General features: G+C 39.2%; 1 protein-coding gene across 4 annotated transcripts in view; it reads left to right on the top strand.

Moving 5' to 3' along the window:
• Nucleotides 1–17,652, top strand: part of LOC113228149 (transcriptional activator cubitus interruptus) — a 179,992-nt gene extending 162,340 nt beyond the window's left edge. Inside the window, exons 8-23 of one of the 4 annotated variants that reach the window (XM_026461359.1) lie at nucleotides 211–397; nucleotides 1,450–1,593; nucleotides 1,784–1,943; nucleotides 5,536–5,730; nucleotides 6,101–6,265; nucleotides 7,219–7,336; nucleotides 7,457–7,632; nucleotides 8,387–8,485; nucleotides 8,837–8,999; nucleotides 9,948–10,071; nucleotides 12,170–12,313; nucleotides 13,059–13,149; nucleotides 13,278–13,448; nucleotides 13,998–14,138; nucleotides 14,288–15,442; nucleotides 17,323–17,652. In XM_026461359.1, the coding sequence (XP_026317144.1) occupies nucleotides 211–397; nucleotides 1,450–1,593; nucleotides 1,784–1,943; nucleotides 5,536–5,730; nucleotides 6,101–6,265; nucleotides 7,219–7,336; nucleotides 7,457–7,632; nucleotides 8,387–8,485; nucleotides 8,837–8,999; nucleotides 9,948–10,071; nucleotides 12,170–12,313; nucleotides 13,059–13,149; nucleotides 13,278–13,448; nucleotides 13,998–14,138; nucleotides 14,288–15,442; nucleotides 17,323–17,475 (3,386 nt within the window). In that variant the 3' untranslated portion in view covers nucleotides 17,476–17,652. Of the gene's footprint in view, nucleotides 1–210; nucleotides 398–1,449; nucleotides 1,594–1,783; nucleotides 1,944–5,535; nucleotides 5,731–6,100; nucleotides 6,266–7,218; nucleotides 7,337–7,456; nucleotides 7,633–8,386; nucleotides 8,486–8,836; nucleotides 9,000–9,947; nucleotides 10,072–12,169; nucleotides 12,314–13,058; nucleotides 13,150–13,277; nucleotides 13,449–13,997; nucleotides 14,139–14,287; nucleotides 16,580–17,322 lie in introns of those variants that run through there. The other 3 variants (XM_026461358.1, XM_026461357.1, XM_026461360.1) reach the window with 3 other exon arrangements.
• Nucleotides 17,653–21,693: the final 4,041 nt, after the last annotated feature.

Raw genomic sequence — 21,693 nt, 5'->3', positions numbered from 1 at the left:
TAAAAAAAAAATCTATCATTGGTTTCGTTTTTCAATACATTAGGCGGTTTGTTATAATTTTTTATGGACATGACATTTGGGCTATCCGAATGTAGAGTTAATCTGTCTCTTTAGGTTTGAATATTCTCATAATACTGTTACCACGCATTAAGCTGGTCAAAAAAGGTTTACGTCCATGTAACAAGAGCAATAATATCTTTTTATTTTCAGGAGCAATATCACCAGCGCTTTCTCTCTCCCACGCATCACTAGCCCAGCAGCTGTTGGCGCGTGGTGCTGGGGTGGGAGGTAGCGCAGTACTCGCAGGTGGAGTACTGTTGGATCCTGCGCACCAGCAGGCTGCGGCTGCAGCTGCGCATCATGCCGCGCATGCGCATCTGGTTGCTGGTATTCATAGGTGAGCATTGCAGTATCTTGTTGAAGTGAATTTATGTAAACAAGGAAAATATTATAACTGAAATGTATTACAATGGATGACGATGATGTGGATGGAGAATGTGACTGTAACCTACTCTTCTTTAAGGCGAGTTATTTCAACGCGAGCCTAGGTTTTAGGAGGTGAGGTGTGAAGGTCGGAAGGAAGACCCGCAATCCACGCGCTGTATATTAATCCGAATAAAATAAAGAACAGGCGGAGAAAATTTGACATAGATCCGTCGACAAGCGCCCGATGGCGACTGACGAGGCAACGAGCGGCGCGGCGTGTACCGCTGGGAAAATTTCAAATTTTGGGATTAATCTGAAATTAATAACTATATAGCTTCAGTTGAAAACCAAAATTTAGCAGGTTCTCTGTAGTACTTCAAGAGAAATATCTCCACATAAAAATTATGTACAAAGTTAGTTATTTTATTCTTAAATAATTAGTTGTTGACTTTCATTTTATCATATTTTCAGGATGTTATATGATCGGGTAAAGTATATCCTATCGTGTAACGAATTAGCACATTCTTTAGACAATATCCGTAGGTATATGCATTGACTTACAAATAAATGGACGACGGGTCTAATACAAAAACCAAGAAAAAATGTCCCAAGTCAACCTATTTAAACGTAGTGACATATAAAGGAATATGACAAAGCAAAAACGTTGAATTTAAATTGTAATGTCATCGCAGTACAGTCTTATTTTGCTTGCTTCGCTGTCAGTCGAACAAACGCAGACTAAAGCGTGAATGACGCTCTGTATACGATTTTAACGCCCTATAAGTTCGGACACTTTTTAGCGCGGACCCGACGTCCATATAATTGCAAGTCAATGGGTATATGGTATATTTTTTGTAAGACCATTATTAAATAGTAAATACCTAAAAGATTTGATATAGCAAAACAGTTATTCTCGCTTCTCCTCCTGTAGTCACAGGATGAGAAGCGGGAAAAACTGTCTGACTGCCTTAAGCCAATTTCTTAAGTTAGAATTCTATTTTAATTCTAATTTTCATTTTTCAGATCACACATATCCTCACCGACGCAACTTCTAATGGGTGGACCAGTGGACGTCAGGCCAGGCCTTGGGCTAGATGGAACACCACCTTCGCATTTGCAGCAGCCTCCTCAGCATCCTGAAGTCACTAGTATCATGGAAGCTGATAGGTAAAATCCTTTTTAGATCGATCCATAAAATTTACTATTTGCCGAAATTAAAAATTCATCTGTAATTAGAAAACTTGTTTTTATTTTTAATAAACATTACCAAACGTGATCACTTTTTTCGATCTCAGGACAAAAAGATTATGACCCCAATAAAATGAATTAATAAGGGTTTTTTTGTATTGTCCCACAGCGCATCAACAGCGTTAACCCAGCGAAAATCACCACAAAGTCTGATGTCAAGAGATCACCACAGCAACAAGCCCTTGTCTGCCGCAGCTGAGAGCACCGTTCACGATGGCCTGGATTCGAAGGACGAGCCGGGAGACTTTATTGAGACCAATTGTCACTGGGTAAATCTTGTTAAGAACTCTTTTCTGCGTTATTTAAAAAGGTCATGGTCTAACCGTAAACGGAGATTATTAGATATGACCAGGGGAAGTTTGAGAAGAACAAGGAGAAGCTTTTGGTGATAATTTCCACCAGGCACATGGGACTTGTAAACTTAAGTCTCAGAGTGAGGGGCGCATTGGCAGTACCCCTTAGATCTTTACGATTTAAAGCTCTGAGTGGTACTGCTAACTGGTATGGACAGGCGTGTCGCTTAAAAAAAGATTTAAAAAGACCATGGTCTAATCGTAAACGGAGACTATTAAATATGACCAGGGGAAGTTTTAGATCTTTAATTATTTTTTATGTCTCTACATCTTCACTAAAACATAAATCCGAGCTTAAACTAAAATTACAATTGAGATATAACCAAAATTGCCTGATTCTATCTTTGCTATGATTTCTATTTTCCGTTGCATTATATTTTAATGCTAAAGTGGGACTCCAGAATCTAGGCGAATCCCAAGTTGGCTCACATGGTTATGGAGGTAAGAATCACAGGGGTCAGATGCTGGTCAACTCCCTCGAAAAGGAGCGGCTCTTCCTGACGAACTCATTCTTTCGGAAGAAGCTCCAAAGGAGGTGGACGTGGCAAAGCCCCGATAATGTGACTAAAAATGAGATAGACTTCATCATGGCGGACAAAAAGCACATATTCAGAGACGTTTCCGTGATCAGCAGGTTTAATACTGGATCTGATCAACGACTTGTACGAGGTTCTCTGAATATCGATCTCAAGCTTGAAAGAAGTCGCTTGGTGAGGTCCACGCTCCGACCTAATCCACTCCAAACCATGGAGGGCTCAGAGAAGTTCCAGAAACTCTACAAGGCTACAATGACGAGGAACTCTACGGCTCATGACAAAAAGACGAGAAGTAACTTAGGACACTTCGTCAGAGCGGTAAGATCTAAATAAGCATATTGCGAAGATGGTACGGCGTGACCTTCGGACTTCTAATACTCGCCTCATTGAGGAGACGATAGAACGAAACCGTAGGATCCAAAGTATTCACTCAGCTGCTTGGAAGGAGCCACCTGACGAAGCTCATAACACAGAATGCTCGAATTGTAACGTCAAAGCCGGCGATTCCCGCCGAGATTGAACACTTCTACGGCCAGCTGTACGCTGCACATGCTCCTCGTGACCAACGCGACAACCATGAGCCCAGAGTTACCCTCATAGGCCACTACTCTGACGAATTGCCAGAAATCAACCAAGACGAGATCGTATTGGCTCTAAAATAGCTCCGAAACGGAAAAGTCCCAGGTGAAGACGGAGTTACTACAGAGCTTCTGAAGTCTGGAGGAGTCCCTGTTATAAAAGAACTTCGGAAGCTCTTTAACTTTGTTATCTACTGTGAATTCCTCAGGCGTGGAACATAAGATAGTATAGTTCTCTTCTTTAAAACGGGAGATAAATGTCTACTTAAAAACTACAGGCCCATCTCTTTCCTGAGCCACGTCTACAAGCTGTTTTCTAGAGTCATTACGAATCGTCTTGCCGGAAGATTCGACGAGTTTCAGCCACTGGAGCAGCCTGGGTTTAGACAGGGATACGGCATTATAGATCACATACACACAATGAGGCTGATTATACAGAAGAGTATAAACAGCCCCTATGTCTAGCCTTTGTGGACTATGAGAATGCGTTCGATTCCGTCGAGACCTGGGCTGTCTTGGAATCCTTACAGCGATGCCAAGTGGACTTTCTTATCCAGCAATCTTAGCCCATCTAATTACGCAGAGGAGTTCGACAGGGGGATGTCATATCCCCGAAACTGTTTACAGCCGCATTGCAAGACATGTTTAAGACGCTGGGCTGGAAAAGGATGGACATAAAAATAAACGGCGAATACATCTCACACTTGCGATTCGCAGATGACATAGTCCTAATGGCGGAATAGCTGGAGGAGCTACAACAAATGCTGGACAGCAGAGCATCCGCCTCGCAACGGATTGGTCTCTTATGTGGTCACTTGGATAAAACGAAAGTCATGGTCAATGATCATATTGTCCCAAGACCAATCGTAGCAAATGGCCACCTTCTTGAAGTTGTTTTGGAATACATTTTTTTAATACATTTTCCAAATACATTGTTACCTTGGGCAGATTTTGCGATTGGGTCGAAACTACTTCGAAAGGGAAGCCAAGAGGAGGATTCAGCTTGGCTGCGCAGTGTTTGGTAAATACGTCGAGTCTTCTCGTCACCCATACCGCAAAGTTTGAAAACAAAGGTTTTTAATCAGTGCGTTCTACCTTTTATGACGTACGGAGCCGAGACGATACGGTTAGTTCATCAGTTGAAAGTTGCTCAGCGACCTATGGAACGAGTCACGCTCGGAGATTCTTTGAAGGACAGGACACGGAACGAGGTTATCTGACAAAGAACTAAGATCGTCGACATAGCTGGTAGAATAAGCAAGCTGAAGTGACAGTGGGCTGGCCATATCCGTCGAAGAACCGAATACCGATGAGGGAAGCGCGTTCTTGAGTGGAGAAAACGTAGTGTAGGACACCCTATGGCCAGATGGAGTGACGATTTGCGAAGAGCTGCTGGCAGTCGATGGATGCATCGAGATGCCTATGCATTTACCAGACGAACAAGTCATGTACCTGATGGTAAACGACACGCCAGAGATAAGAGTGTCATTCATAGCTTTAAAAAGCAAAAATAATTAACCCTGAAACGTAGTGTGGATAAGTCCTGTTATTTCACCAGCGCTATTACTTTTCAAAACCGGGACGCAGTTGTGTTCAAATTATTGCTTGGCGGCAGAAATAGGCAAAGGGGAAATGTTTCCTTAGATGAACTCTTTCATTAGGAGCTCTTTTATTTGGGAAATGAAACTATTTTTCCAGATTTAAATCGCGTATATTTGTTTTTTCAAACAAGTCTGCAGTCTGTGAGCATGTCATGGATAAACCTACACATTCAACGAAGTTTGACAAACCCCAGGTCCTTGCAAAAGAAGTCCGTTATCTACCCAGGATGCTGCGAGAGGCCATTGAAATTAAAAAACATCCTAATTTCAACAAGGAAGATGGTTTCTCCATACCAGCAGTTTGGGATCCAGTATTTCCTCTGATGAAAAATCCCAAACAAACATAAGACTGCAGTACTAATTAATATGTTTTAGTTCATTCTAATTTCTATTATTAATTAATAATAAATTGAACTTAACGAAAAATTCATTCAATAAAATAATTTGTAAAACTTAATGTAGAGTAAATTGGAATGTTTTCTTCGTAAAATTAAAAATAAGGCATTTAATTAATAACTATTGTAACTGTAGTGAAAAAATAGGGTGGTTTACATTAATATTAGACATAATTGGTTGAAGACTTTACCACCTCAGTCAACCGTAACCATGGGACCTGTAAAGGGCCCGAAACGTCGGTTTGTTTGAAAAACCAAATATACGCGATTTAAATCCGGAAAAATCCTTTAATTTCCTATGTGTAACAATCGCGAAAACCTAAGAACTCTATAGTTCTATTATTATTAAAATCTTGGATAAAAATCCTTTCCTATTTTACCCAAAATTTTTCTTCCAGGTGGACTGCAAGCTTGAATTTCCAACACAAGATGACCTGGTAAAACACATAAACACGGACCACATCCACGCGAGCAAAAAAGCTTTCGTCTGCCGCTGGGTCGGCTGCTCTCGTGATGAAAAACCTTTCAAAGCTCAGTATATGCTGGTTGTTCACATGAGGAGACATACTGGGGAGAAACCTCATAAATGTACTGTAAGTACCATCATCAGTTAAGACATGATATGTAACGTTACTTATAAGTAGGTTTACTAGGTATCGGCTGCGAAGAGAAGGTTATTCAAAAATCTCTCGCTAGATGTCACTAGCGGCGACGAATGCCGAAAATTCAGTACAACGATCTATAACAAAAACACATAGGAGAATTTCGACCGCTCGATAACTGGACCCGTAGCTAGAGGAATGCTACGGTGCAGCATGGACGTGGATTCAAGTCCCACCGGGTCGACGAAAATTTTTCTGTGTGTTCGATCTTTGAATTCATAATCATAAGAAAACTAGTGGAGTTGTTTCACAAAAAAATCTCCATAAATAAGTAGATTTACAATTAATCTTTTTTTTTTAGTTTGAAGGCTGCTGCAAAGCGTATTCTCGTCTAGAGAACCTGAAAACCCATCTCCGCAGTCATACAGGGGAAAAGCCGTACACTTGTGAAGTTCCTGGCTGCGCTAAGGCTTTCTCCAACGCTAGTGATCGAGCTAAACATCAGAATAGGACTCATAGTAACGAAGTAAGTTGTTTAATATTTTATTTACCTACTGTCTCAGGACAGAAAAGAATTATTAAATAACATAAAGATAAAATTAAATATCTATCTAGACAACCTAATGGTCCATAGATCGTTGGTAAATAAAAGCCTTAATAACTATGTTAGTATAATAATAACAATTAAAAGTATAACATCAGCGGCTCGGTCACCGAGATGCACGTGTGTCGTTTAGCTTATTGAACCTATCTAGGAGACTTCCTCTCTTTCTGCGCATTAATAAAACAGATTTGGGAAGGTTTCTTTTTCATATTTAAGGGCGCGACGACAAAAGCCATTCAACAATAAATAAAATGTTACGACATAATGGTAATTCGCCCTTAAATATATTAAACATAATGCGGAAAAAGAGAGGAAGTCTGCTAGAGTGCAGTGGAAGCAACAGCTTCCAGGCTGGTTCCATATCTCGACTGTCTATCGTGACAGGTTACCTATCAGTAGTCAGAAATGACATTTTCCAGAAATAACGTTTGGTCATTTTGTTAGGAAAATGTTTTTTTCTTTTAAACCTAACTTAACCGAACCTAACTCGTGTCTTTACGATAAACAAAACAGTCAACATATCCTGAAAGAACAACTGTTTCGTTATTTTTCGGTTATCGGTGTAATGAAAATTCCAACAAACGTTATTTCGGACAAAAAATTTTCGACTTTGTGATAGGTTACCCCGTTCAGCGCCCTAATCTTGAGTTTCGATACTATTCTGATAGTGATGCAGTGTCTGCATTAACTTTTTAAAGAACTTCGTCTCCAGCCTCTCGTTCGAAAACTGTCGTGACGTATTAGATGCCTGCAACAATTAGTGTTATCATAATGAAGCCTCGTACAGCGTACCCAAGTTCTTGTAAATCGTACAGACAATCCTTACTATAATTTAATTTCTAGTAATATAAATATATATCTGTTCATTCTTTTAGAAACCCTACGTATGTAAAGCTCCTGGCTGCACAAAAAGGTATACAGATCCGTCGTCACTTCGGAAACATGTAAAAACTGTTCATGGTGCTGAGTTTTATGCCAGTAAGAAACACAAAGGTAAGTTTTGGCAATTCGTAATAGATCCTAGTTTCACTTAGTTTGACTTCTTCTTACCTCAAGAAATTGTCATTTCTTGTAGTTCCATTTAATTACATACCATCAATGTTTATATTTCAGGATGCAGTCGTGGAGACGACTCAGCAGAGTCTGGAGGTGGTGGGGCTGGATCCTCACCGCGCTCTGAAGAAGGAGGAGTACCTTTGGGCGTCCGAGGCCATACATCATCTGCATCTGTCAAAAGCGAGAGCCCTGCTTCTCCTATTCCTCATGGACTTCATACACCAGCACATCAGGTAAGGATCACAAACTATTAGACAATTTGAATTTATCTTTTCAGTGGATAGTTTGAGACGGTAAAAAAGTAAATTATTTATTTTAACTTTTATATTTTAAAATGTGACTAAGTATTTGATGTATACAGGAATAAAATTTAATGTATGGGGTGTTTAACGTTAAAATTTTGGATATTTCTAATTTCATTTAAAAATGTTATTAATATCGTCTTACTCATTACTAATGAGAAGTTAACGTACTTTCATATTAGTTTTTTAATACCCTTTATATTAAATTTAACAATTGTGTCTGGGCACACTTAACGATTACAGCCTGTAGGTATACACAGCTGTAAGTATTACATATTTCGACTCATCCGTGGAACAAAGATCTATGTGCAAGACTACTTTTTCTCAGGACATAGTACATTTCGTTCGTTCTTCTTCACTGTGGATGTCAGATCGACTGTCGCTCGATTTTATATTTCCAAAATGAAATAAGATATATAAATTTTCAAAACATCTTTACGTAGGCCTTAGTTTGAATAAGAAAATTATTCTCGTAACGTACCTACTTATTCTCTTTTCGCTATATAATCACATCGGACTCTGTTCTTCGGATGAGTCGATTTGCTTGTTGTGTATGGCATTTTGCGACTCCTAATTTTAAAATCTGGACCACATTTTCGTTAGAGCAATTTTTAAACAGATGACAGCTTATGTGAAGAGTATAATTACGTTGTTAATGAGGGGAATTTGTAAACCTTATTTTCAGCTGTCAGCTCAATGTGGTGGTGAGCTGGACTTCGGAGGTTCTGGACTTGGTGGATTCAGTGACGAGAACGGTGCACCCTATTTCAGATTAGATGGAGAGGTTTGTACCTTTTATAACTTGACCTTCCTAACCTACAAATCTTCCTGGGTGCTAAATACATGAAATACATAAATGATTTTTATCAATAACCAAAGAAGTGACACGCGCTCGGTGGTTAGCGACACGCGTATCCATAACAGTTACAGTACCATTTAAATCTTTAACTCACAAAGATCTAAGGAGCAGTGGCACTGTACCTCTAGTTTCACCAGCACTCTTACCCTTTAAAATCGAAACACAGAAATGTTCATATTACTGATTGGCGACAGAAATAGGTAAGATAGCAATACAGTCCTGGACGACCTCTTTCACGAGGAGCTTTACTGTACTCACCTTATACTTTATTTACAGGTGGAACAAGAAGTTGTAGGTGAAGTAGGCCAATTGCCTTTAATGCTCCGAGCTATGGTGGCCATTGGAGAACCTCGTGCTCATCATCACACGCCTCGGTTCGGTAACAAGATGGGCGTTGGCAGACTCATGCCGCCGCCGCATGCTGCTGATATGGGTGGAGGTAAGAAGTCTCATAAACCATTCTGTCCTCCTTATCATAACTAATTTAATGGACATTTTTTTCCGAAATCAAGGTACTCACATAGTTGGGATCAGCGAAACAAGATCTACAACCCCTTTTTATTCGATTTTTTATATCCTATTTAGTTTCAGTTTTATTGTTACATGTAAAATCAGGGTAAATTTTTTTAAAGAAAAAAATACTTTAAGTGCCATCATCTCGAAAGTTACCAAAATACAAATGCGTTAGTTATGGCAATGCTACCCATTGGAAGCGTGTTCGGAAATAGTACTCATTGGTGGTGACCACATTACACAGAATGTCCTTTACGAATGATTTTTAGAGAACTTTGCCCGGATCTTATTAAATAGTGTTAAAGCTTTTTCATCTAGAGCGATGCCACACGTGCGTTGCGTCAGCGTTGCTTCATCGCAACGCTATAATTTCAATGCACCGAGTGCCACACAAACGGCGCGGTGCCGCAACGTAACGCCGCTTATCATTGCACCGCAACTCCTGGCCCCTTGTCCGATGCGCACGCCTTGCGACGTTGCAACGCAACGGGAGCGCCCGTGTGGCATGTTATTACAATTTATATGCAGCACAACGGAGCATCGCCGCTCAGGCGCCGCAAGGCATCGTGTGGCATAGCTCTAAATATACGTAGTATAGTGGTTTAAATGTGGTATTTTCTCTGTTTAGTTTTAGGTACATTTGTGTTGTATTGTCCTACTAAATTTAGAACGTGAGAAAAAGGTACTTAATAAATTACTAACACTATTATGGATCATAAATGGTTTGAAATAAATGATTCTCTTTACCAAGGTTATATAAGAGGTGCTCCTGCTCTCTGGACTCAGGACTCTGGACTCAGGACTGCTCCTGTTATGACAGTAATTGAAAGAAAAACATTTGTCCATCAGTATCCGATGATCCTATTGTTTTCAGGAGGTGGAATTGCAGGTCGAACTGAGCTAGGCAGCACGAGTGTAGCAGTTGAAATAAAAACTGGTCTTCCTAACACAAGAAGGGATTCAGGAATTTCTTCCGGTAGTAGTCTCTATAGTGCTAGGTACGTACAATACATTTTTTTAATGTAAAATAGACTCTAATGCTTATGATGACGTTTGCGATGATTTGGCCGACGATGTTAGACGTTAAATCATTAGGATTTACTAAATGAACTGGTTTCATGCTACAATTTTGGAATTAATGAACGTTGGTCTTTTTTTATAATATCAAGGGTCGGGACGAACATGTCGTGCGCCTGATTGTAGGTTACACGCCTGTTCATAACAGTTGCCGTACCACTGAGAGCTTTAAATCGCAAAGATCTTAGAGGCACTGCCACTGTGCCCGTTAGCCTGAGACATAAGTTGACAAGTTCCATGTGGCTGTAACCCTTACCCTTCAAAACTAGAACACAGTAATGCTCACATGACTGCTTGGCGGCAGAAACAGGTATGATGGCAGTACTTCCTCGACGAACTCTTTCACAAGCTGCTACGTTAACTTGGTCTACTTAATTGATTTCACACTTTTGAATGTGACATGACAAAAGTCTCGTCACATTTTATGATAACTCGTGTGATAATTAATGAATGATGATTAATGCCTTTGTGCACATAATAATAGAAATAATGGACCACACAACCATACAATACTTACTTGGCCTTAAAGTGACGAATTTCCTGTACTATGTGTGTGATCACATACATTGTTCGGTGGTTATTGTTCGTAGTAGGTTCGTTACCAACTGCCTACCGATAGATAGATAGATAAAATCTTTATTCACCACCATGACAAATACATACACAGACACATGATACAGACATTAACTTAGACGTAAGACAGTAATATCTTCTACAAATATCTCTCTTGGAAGCCATGGCAATAAAAAGACGCAGACTCAGCATAAATGACGCGACTGTCCGCGGCGCTGGTATTCTGCCTGGACCCTATAGGGACATGCCACTCGTAGAAACCCAAAACAAAACAATGTAATTCAATTCCAATTCTAACCAATTTGATTCAATCTAATTTCAATTCAATTTAACTCAATTCAATCCAATTTAATTTCATCCAATTTATTTATTTTTTCTCAAACACCTTAGCCACTCATATTTCCAATTTTTGCATATTTAAAAGACACTCTTGCAGCTTCTGCTTGAACATTCTTTTTGATACACTTAATCAGGGAAAGATTTGCCACCATATCACCACCTATATACTTTTAACGGTTACAAAAGCTGCTGCTGGACTGTACGCAGAGTTTTATTAGCAGTAAAGCGCCTTATGAAACAGTTCGTCCAGAGAACTTTGCCACCATACCTATTGCTGCCGTCAAGCAGTAACGTGAGCATTACTGCCTTCCGGTTTGGGAACGGTAAAGGTGCTGGTGAAATTACAGGCACATGGCACTTGTTAACTTATGTCTCAAGATGACGAGCGCAGTGGCAGGGACCGTAAGATCTTTTGCAATTTAAAGCTCTGATTGGCACTGCAACTGTTATGGGTAGGCGTGTCGCTTACCACCAGGCGCACAATTTGTTCGTCCCGTCATTTGGTATTGTTAAAAAGAATACCGGGTTCGATTCCCGGGCTGGGAGAAATATTTGTATGGCTTACATTTATTTCTCTCGTGAGTTTGGATGTAATTTCTGTTTGTCTATGTGTGTGTCCATGGCACCAGCCATACAGGGTTTCCCTAGTGCGGGGTTGTGAGTGAGTGCGTTATTATTATTATTATTTTCTTTGGAAACTACAGTACATATATGGAACAAGGTAGCCCTATAAGTAACGGAATTCACTCCGTGGCATTATCTAGAACACTCAGACCAGAATCAATCAAGAAAAGTTAATTTTCCAAATTGGTTGTACTCATCATTTTCCTCATCCAAAGTTGTCTCCGTACAGTACAGTTTGTCTACCCAAGTGTTGGTCTTAAATTTAAATATTAACTGCTATACATTGACGTTAGTAGATCAATGCCGCCGTATTTTAATTTTCAATCATCTATTTCATTAAATGAATACAAAGAAAAAATCCTTCGATCAGACGACTCGAACGAGTGTCTGTTACCTCAACGTGGCTACTGCCAACTGAGCTTTCCTCTACGTGCTTGTTGCGGATCTTTGCATATATTAACAACCATTTTTGTTGTCTATCAGGTCCTCGGATATATCCCGCAAGAGCAGTCAAGCTTCAGTAGTGTCGGGCGCAGTGGCGACAACTACTGGAGTCGCCGGGCAGCCAAGACTAGTCTCACAGCATACCAACGTCTACGACCAGTTGTCGCCTGATAGTAGTCGAAGGTATAACTACTGCCTGCTTTTAAAACAACGCACGCAAAATATGAAGACACCCTTGTTTATCAAATACAAGAATGACTTCATATTTTTGAAAAAAAAAAGCACTCGATTACTCCATTTGATTCCCTGTGTTTAATCAGTCACATCTTTACGCGTTTTGAAATAAATATCTCTATCTTATTTTATATACTTACCACAAACTTTTTTTAATTTTATTTATTCATTTGAATCAGGCAACTAGGGCCCATAATTAAGGACTAACATACATATAATAATGTAATATAAAAATGAAATAACTAATCTACATCAATTGCTCTCGTCGGCGACGTGTAGCGCAATCTGGTGTCAGGTAAGAGCTTCATCACATTAGCGACAACGCCGCGGCCGCTTTGCGATTGAAAGCGATGCGACAGCGTGCTCACGGTGTGCACGCCGCGCTGTCACATCGCTTTCAATTTGCTCGCAAATCGCCTGTGTGATAAGGTTTTAACTGGCTGCGGAATCGCCAATACATGACAGCCTTCGGCCAAAACTCGTCCTTCAGGAAGGTCGACAGATGCTCGGCCGGCACTCTGACCTTACCACAAACGAAATAAAATCATGTGGTGGGGGGCTCCAACCGCGCGACTCTCAGGGTGTATTTGGCTTTTTACGAGATGTGTCGACCTGCTAATGTTTCTTAGATTAAAAAGTCTGTTTCAAGATTTGTGGTAGCGTGATTCTAAAATACGTCTCCTATTGTTTATAGATCTAGTCAAGTGTCATGCGTGGGCTATGCGCCAGCGCCATCCTCAGCGCTTGCTGCTGTCCAAGCCGTCAGAACATCTCAAGGAAACCAGGTATTATTTTTTTCCAGAGAAAGAGTACGTACCTAATGTTAAATAACCATAAGTGAACTGTTAAATTCTACTACACAAATTGGTTTGAAGATATTTTTCAGCAATTCTGTAACGATTTATTTTTCTAGGCCGTTCTACTTCGAGGAGTGACCTGTTCAGAAGTAAGAGCTGAAGAGTTGGCATTGGAACTGGACCCTAACGTTCAGATCAAGGAAGAGGCGCGAAGGCTGTCTGAACAGTCCAACCTGAGTGACCAGGCCCAGGGTTATCAGGCTTACCCTTGCAGCACTGACGATGTGGTGAGTAGTTTTACTTTAGTAGCAGTAGAGCTCCTTATGAAAGAGTTCAATCAGGGAAATACTGCCACCTTACCTATTTCTGCCGCCAAGCAGTAATTTTAACATTACTGTGTTCCGGTTTTAGTAGGGTAATGGTGCTAGTGAAATTACAGGCACATGGGACTTGTCAACTTATGTCTCAGGGTGACGGGTGCAGTGGCAGTGCCCTTCAGATATTTACGATTTAAAGCTCTGAGTAACACTGCAACGTTATGGACAGGCGTGTAGCTTACTACCAGGCGTATGACTTGTTCGTCCCTTCACTTGAAGCTTAAGCTTAAAGTTAAAGCTCAGTAATTACTTTTAAGTTGACACAAAGTGTGTTCGATCTGCAATTGAATGTTTTGTTATTATTTAGGGGACAAACTATCTGAAGTTTAATCAATATCAAATTAGATCGATTGATGACATTCCTTATTTCTTTTATAATATAATGTACAAAAATATATAAATTTCTTACTTTACATTTCCCAATTTGTCATGTACTTATGAACTTAATTTTATTTACAGGGTGATGCTCCTTTCCCGTTCAAGACAGAGGACGACCACGAAACAGTGACCTACAAAGAATCTCGTTCCAACTCAACCAACACTGTGGTAATCACCACTGCTCAGGTCCACCACCCGAACCAGGAGGTTAATCTGGAACAGGTCGGTATCACACCTGGTTAGATTTCGCTTACATCATCCTTATATCTTTCAATGTATTACATGCTTAGTGTACGCCATAACTATGGAATAAATATGTAAAAAACATTAATCGTAATGTATTTTCAATATTATTATTTTCTTTTTCACAGGTCGCAGAAGGTGAAATGGTGGAGAACAAACTGGTAATACCAGACGAAATGATGCAATATCTTAACCAATCAATATTGGGAACCGAAACGGTAGCACCAGGCAAGACGGACTCCACCAACGAGCCTGAGACCAAGAAAGACAGTGCAACCAAAGACACCAGTGAAATACCGAACACGAACAATTCAAATGACAAAATCAGTGACGTAGCGACCAGTGACGATTCTCTACTCAAAAACTTAGGTGCCATAGGAAGTGATCTCAATATAAGTGATATTCCAGTCGATTTAAGATCATTAGACGTTAGTATGTCGGGTAACAGCGGTTCCTTGTTGGCTGCTAAATCTCCCGATGACAAGAATCCTCCACTACAAGAGCAAGTCATTCCTGAAGTAACCACAGAACCCTGTGAAAAAGAATTTTCAAGACCACCTTCGAATGCCCCAGTTAATAATCCGCTACAATCTTTACAAACCATGGCAGCGAATCAAACTGAGCAGTCAAACAGACTGAGAGTAAATAACCCATTACCTCAGAAACAAAATCCCGCGATGAGCCCAAAAACTATGGTTATGAGTCCCCAAAACATGGCGCATAGTTTGATGAGTCCTCAAAGTCACCCTCACAGTACCATGAGCCCGCAAAGTGTCATGAGTCCGCACAATATGCATCATAGTGTCATGAGTCCACCAAGTGTATACAACGTCATGAGTCCACAATCTGTCTTGAGTGTTATGTCTCCTCAACATAACGCCATGAGTCCTCAAAGCATGCAAGGTTTAATGAGTCCACAAATGTCGAATCAGATGATCATGAGCCCACGACACAATAACATAGGCAGTCCAATGTCTCAGAACATGGCTAGCCCTTTGGTGAACATGGCTAGCCCTATGACGCAAAACGTAGCGAGTCCCATCAGCCACGGTATACCAAGTCCTATGCATCCTGGTTTGCAAAGCCCAATGGCTCAAGGCATGACAAGTCCAATGATTCAGAACATGTCTAACATGACAATGAACTCTCCAGTGGCAAATCAAAACCAGAATATAATGATCAACATGAACCAGCAACCTATGCAAGTGAATATGGCTCAGCAACCTCAAATAGTACCAAATATGAATCAACAAGGTCCAATGCCGCCGATGGCTTCAAATTACATGAACAACCGTCAAAATCCTAACCTGCCAAATAAGAACTTCAACAACGGTCCTAATCAGTATCAAAATCAGAACTTCAATCAAGTTCCACCATATCCTCAAAATCAGAACATGACGAGAACTCCAAACATGCAGCAATACCAAATGGTACAACAGTTTAATCAAAATCAAATGCCAGTAATGCAAAGCCAAAATATCCCTTATAATCATATGAGTTATCCTCAAAATCCGGTTAACTATTCCCAAAGTCAGATGCATGCATTGCAAATGTCAAGATCTTCTGTGATGAGTGTGGATAACAGTGGTAATATGGGCCGAGGAGTTATGAATAGCTATTGCGAACCAAACCCCCCATTGCAAAACGTTCAATACAACCAAAATGTTCAGTACCCTCAACCTCCACCCTATAACTCAGCTGTGAACGCTACTAATGTCATGGGTCCTCCACCACCGAAGAACAACCACCAGTACAATCAGGCTATGATGAACAATAATCAGTATTTCAACCATCAACGACCATACAACCAATGGGATTATCCAGGGCATCAGTTCAACAAGCACAACATGCAGAAATCGGTTCAGAATTCCGTGAATATGTCAACGGGGAGTCAAAAACCTGTCAATGGAACGAGATTGTCCCTTAACTGTAATCAAATAAAGAATGACCAACAGACGGATTGTAGTATGAACAGTTTGAGAAGTAATCAGCAAGCTGATGTCCAAGTTTGGGATATTTCACAGTCGCAAATAGAAGCAACAAATGGCAGAAAGAAGAATCAGAATTCGAATAATATGCGACAGGAGACGTATCAAAGAACATTAGAGTATGTTGAGAATTGCGAGAATTGGAAAAGTTCTGAAATGGTATCCAGTAGTACACATCCTTTGCAAGGTGGCGACAACATGGTTGTGAACGATCTCCAGACTTCTCTGTCTTCGTTTTATGAAGAAAATCAATACCTCCAAATGATTCAGTAGTTTTTTTTTATACTGTGTTCAATTTAGATCTGTTAACTTGTATGATAGACTAATTAGTGTTAACTTACAATGTCAATTAATCTTAAGATTTTTTTACATTTCTGACTAACTTTGATGGTGCAAAATGGTTGTAAAACACGAAAACAAATCTCTAATAGAGACTGATTAATTTTTAAATATTCTAAATTTTAAGTCGACTAACATTTTTTTTTGAAGTACATTAGCGTTAGAGCTTTGGGGTAAAAAAAGACAGCACAAATTTTATTGTAAATATAAAAAATATTGTTTCTAAAATGTTTCTAAAGTCTTCCACAATTTAATTAAGTACAATATTTTATAAAGAAGCGTTTTACATAAAAATGCTATATTGTATTATTAAGGGTCGTGTACATTATGTACAGAACAAATGTTTGAACAAGGGAATTTTCAGTGCCTTACATTTTTTGACGAATTTTATACGTCGTTTGATTTAACCAATTAGCTGTAGTTAATTAATTTTGTGAATCGTTTTACTTTAATTTTAAATATAATGATAATTTTGATTAAGTGACCTATGAGATTACTAGATAAATCAAAAACAAGATCTGTACAAAAAATAGAAAGTTTTTTTCTAGAATTTTTACGGCGTTGTTAAAAATTTTAGACTAAATTTTAGCAGCTGATATTTTTATATTAAAGACTAGTACGTATTATTGTAAGTAATTTTATAGAACAACCTGTATGGAAAGAGTATGTATGACGTGAAAGATCATCCGTTCCTGGCTCTTGGTATACTCAACACAACGACCAGCTAAGAGTAACGCTCCATGCACTTTCACCAACTTGCACAGGCAGATTGGTTTTTAATTGGTAATTTCTTTGATTAGTCAGTACAGTCAGGTTTAGTTGAACTTTGACGTTACATGCACTTGTTACGTGTACAAGGGAAGTGCGGAAGTTTGTGGACTTGGAAATCTCCTAATTTAAATAGGTATTGGTGTTCAATTCTTTTATGCATACGTATGGGTGTTCGTGTGTTAGAGTCTTTTTGCTTGTATGATGCTAGCTGCACGTAATATGCTTTTAAAGTATTTGTTAATCTAGTTTCAATATGAATTGTAGTTCGATCCACCTTTGTTTAAATTCAAGAAATGTTTGCACAGATCGGACTTGCGAGTTATTTTTACTAATTGAAACTTTACAGATATTGTAATTAAGTTTCGCTCTTAATAAGCATTATAAACGCTTACGTCGATATACAATATGAAGAAAAACAATATGAAGAAAAACTTGTATAGATTTCTTACAGGTAGGGCGCTAAAGCAAAAAAGCCGTTAAAAAAACAAACATCCGTACGAAACACATAAAGAAATTCGTAAGATATAGTGTCTCCGTTGGTAGAGGGGTGACCCTGGTTTGGCATATAGAAGCAGATTGGAGCCCTGTCCTGTTGTATTAATAATGTAACAAACTTACTCCTTTGGCTCAGCGACTCGAACTTGGTCTCCGATACGAGTTGGCGCCAGCGCGCCCTGTCTTGTGCGATTTCCTATCAGTCGTCTGCGTGCAGAGCGCGAAAGTCCTTTTATATATATATCAAACAAGTGGGGTAATTTCACAAACTAATTGAACATAATGGTAGTAACCCATCGTGATTTTCGATAAAATCAACTTTATAAGCAGTTGAACTACCCTATAATTGTTATTTCAAAACCCCGGCAATTGGAGCCACATAATTCAGTTCGTTTGAAAACTATTCTAATGACTTTTATTCCACATCCATGTATATTACAGCTCATTACTAGACTCCATATCTCTAGAATACAATGATATGCCACAATCTTCACGCTTGGCTGGCATGTTGCGTTACAACCTTAGGGTTGTTCTTGTCAACCAAAGACTCAACCGTATTTTTATTATACACGAGGTTTTTTTTAAAAAAAAAGGACATTTAAATAAGGAACCGGGTAAGCTTCAATCTTTACTTGCAAACAAAATACTTTAAAACAGGGAAGTCTTCAGTTTTGGTGATAGTACATGCCAACGGCAGGCTGATGTAAGGTAACCAGCATGTCTTTACAACAAAAAGGTACATAATAGTAGCAGGCGGTTAAGTGTACCCGTAGATACGTACAGATACCTCTAGCAAGCAGATATGACTAGCATGATTATAAATGTTAAAGACAGACGGTCTACTTTCGTTCATCGTCTGACATTCGTCCGAAACAATAAATGTTAATTAAGTAATACTCGGCCATATCAAACGACAATGTACAGTATGAAGCTTCATCCGCATCATGCGTCCTTTAATTGGTGTGGTTCTTTGCGACGTTTTTCTTTCTTGTCGTGTCGATGGCATACACTATATCATTGTGACCCAGAAGGATTGCCGCAATCCACGTCACTAGTATTAGCCGCCATGCTGAAGTGTGGGATATGTTTGCCTTCGTAATGAAAGGATTTGCCAATAGTCGTAACATACTCGTGGATTGTTGCGCCGGGTGCGCCGGAGAACATGAATACAGAGACTCCTTTCGCGCACCCCAAGACCTATTGTGCTAGCCCATCGAGTATATAACCAGAAATAGAGACGAAATGTCATTTAACTTGTTTGAAAACTATTCTGCCGAATCATTACGGTGACAACTGCGCTCCGATTGGCCAACGGTGAAACAAATGACGGTGAGGTGTCGTCAATTGTTTCACTTCAAATCGACCAGTTGAACATGAGCTTTGCTGTAACGGACGAAAATTGTGATTCCGTTTGTTTTGTAATTAGATATGCTGTTTTTCCCATACCATCGAATGGAACAGCCCACCATAGTCAGAGATGTTATCTTTATTACAATAAATAAATACAGAATATTTTTGGAATATACGGAGACGTTACAGGTCAGTTGTTGGCGCTGTACTCAGCTTTCTAATTTGTGATTTTTCTGACTTTATTTCTGGTTATATACTCGATGTCCTAGCCTACTGCTTGTATGAACCTTAACGTAGCAATTAAATTACACAGGGAACGCTGCTGCCCACAAGGTGCATAGTTGCATATTTTGAAAATGAAGCCATCAATTTTATGTATGTAATGTTTGTATTGTGCTTAAAAGAAAAGAACACCATTTTTGAGATTATTAGCTCTTAAGTTCTTGTTAACTTTGTTAATTTAATAAATTCGATGTGGAACGCACAACACTAAATGTAACTGAAAGTGAATTACGTAATTTGTAGTAAATTATTGTTTTTAATATTTCTGAAGAACACATTGCGAACATCTGTGAACAATATTTTAATGAAACTATTAAATAAAATGTCTTATCATGAAAGTGTGTTTTACTGAAATTTACTTCATATATTTTACTGTCCAACCCTGAAAAAAAAAGCTCAGAATTTTTTAACCCTACATGGGTATTTGTTGTTCATGTACTTTGGGTTTACACTTTTAACATTTTCATCGTGCAATTGACAATCAGTTAAAATGATGATGATAAAGTTGCATAAGAACGAAATTTTGAAAAGAGGGAATCTATATTATTTGATCGCAAAAGGTAGAAAGGCTCTTCTGTTTCTAATTCAGAAAAAGGTAAATTGAAGGAAAAATAAAAAATAAACTGTTGAGAATACTATGCTGTACCACTTTTGTGATGATATCGGTGGCCAGCGGTTTGCACTGTGGGCGTTGCATGCGGAAGTCCCAGATTCGGTTCCCGGTACGACCAATTTGGGAAATGAACTTTTCTAAATTGGTTCTGGTCTGGGTGGTCCGAGTGAATTGTGTTGCTTTGGTAACATAGTACAGGGAACTCTCTAGTTTAAGACTAGGCAATTGGTTTAGTTCTCTGTCACGTTATTATTATTATTATTACTATAGCCCAGGTATACGAAAATCTATGGCTATGCTTATAATTTCACCGTATTCAATAAAATCTGCAGGCGTTTCAGCATGACCACAGTCGAATTTTTTAAATTGGACAAGGCTCAATTTATATTGCGGCGGAACGGAATGAAAGCGAATTTTTGGAACTTTATGGTCAATTGTGGAACGTACAAACTAGATACGAGCCAAAAATCACGTCGAGCATCTTCCGCGGAATTCTCGCGCATGCTCGAGAATGCTCACACATTTGCGAGAATTTCGCAGCTCTGCCGTCTGCTACGCCTGGCGATCCCGCGGGAAGTGGCGTGAATGCAGGTGCAGTAAAGTAAGCGAAATACTACTACTTCAACGCGCCGTCGCGAGAAAGCTCGCGAATACTCGAGCATTCCCGCGAGTGCTTGAGCATTCCAGCAACCGCCCGTGCCTTCTCGCGCAGCGAGGCGAAATTGATACTTCTGTGCCATTCCCTTAGAGGATGGAAAAAAAATAAAAGAAAAGAGGTGCCCTAACTACGGAATACGGTGCATACCTAAACAAAAATTGAACGAACAAATGGCGGATTTCGTTAGTGTCGTGCCATAATCTATCTATAAGTCATTATCGACATGCAAACATTTAATTAAAGTAGATCAATATTCCATTTGGGAATATTTTAGGTTATATGGGAATATCCGGGATTGTCACATGCAATTTTGAATTTATTGTTTTGCGTTTACAAATACTCAAATATTACGAAAAATGAATTTGCACAGAAAAAATGTAATTTGAGAGTATATAAAAAAGAGAGAACTGAAATATAACTCCTATACATTTCCAACCTCAAGATTCATATTTTCATAGAGAAATTTTTAAACAGATTCCAAATAGTGTAAGCTTTTTTGTATTTATGCATTGGTATAGAATTAATATCAGTGACTGATTTAAGTGAATTTTTAATACTTCCATTTAATTTTGGGTATAAATGAAAGTAGTAATATTATCAACAATAATATTATTATCATACGTTTATTTGCTTAAAACATGGTATAACAGGAGATGTACCAAGAGACAGTGTTAGTATAAACATGTTTCGCGTATATTAGATAGCATGCAAATGTCTGATTATACAATGTCAATTGGCTACTATTGGCCAGAAAGCGCCTACGTACAGAAAAATCAACACTTCTCCGAAGTGAGACGAAGTGAGAAAAATAGTCACGACCGACTGCGACTTGTGACAAGCCACGTCAAACGAACACGTTAGCGCTCGCCTTCACTCGGTCAGCTAGGCGAGTGACACCGAACGATGGCAAGGCAAGGCAAGGCAAATAGGCTGTCTATACGTTGGTACTGGCCTTCATCCAGCAACGTTGGACCAACATGGTCTTTGTATTGCTGGCTTTATAAAATAAGAATTTTTAGTAGTTAGAGTTGTCAGTGG

The sequence above is a fragment of the Hyposmocoma kahamanoa genome, unplaced genomic scaffold (genome assembly GCF_003589595.1).
Source record: "Hyposmocoma kahamanoa isolate Upper Pololo Valley unplaced genomic scaffold, ASM358959v1 224, whole genome shotgun sequence".
Classification (NCBI taxonomy): domain Eukaryota; kingdom Metazoa; phylum Arthropoda; class Insecta; order Lepidoptera; family Cosmopterigidae; genus Hyposmocoma; species Hyposmocoma kahamanoa.
This window is presented reverse-complemented; position numbering and strand designations above follow the sequence as displayed.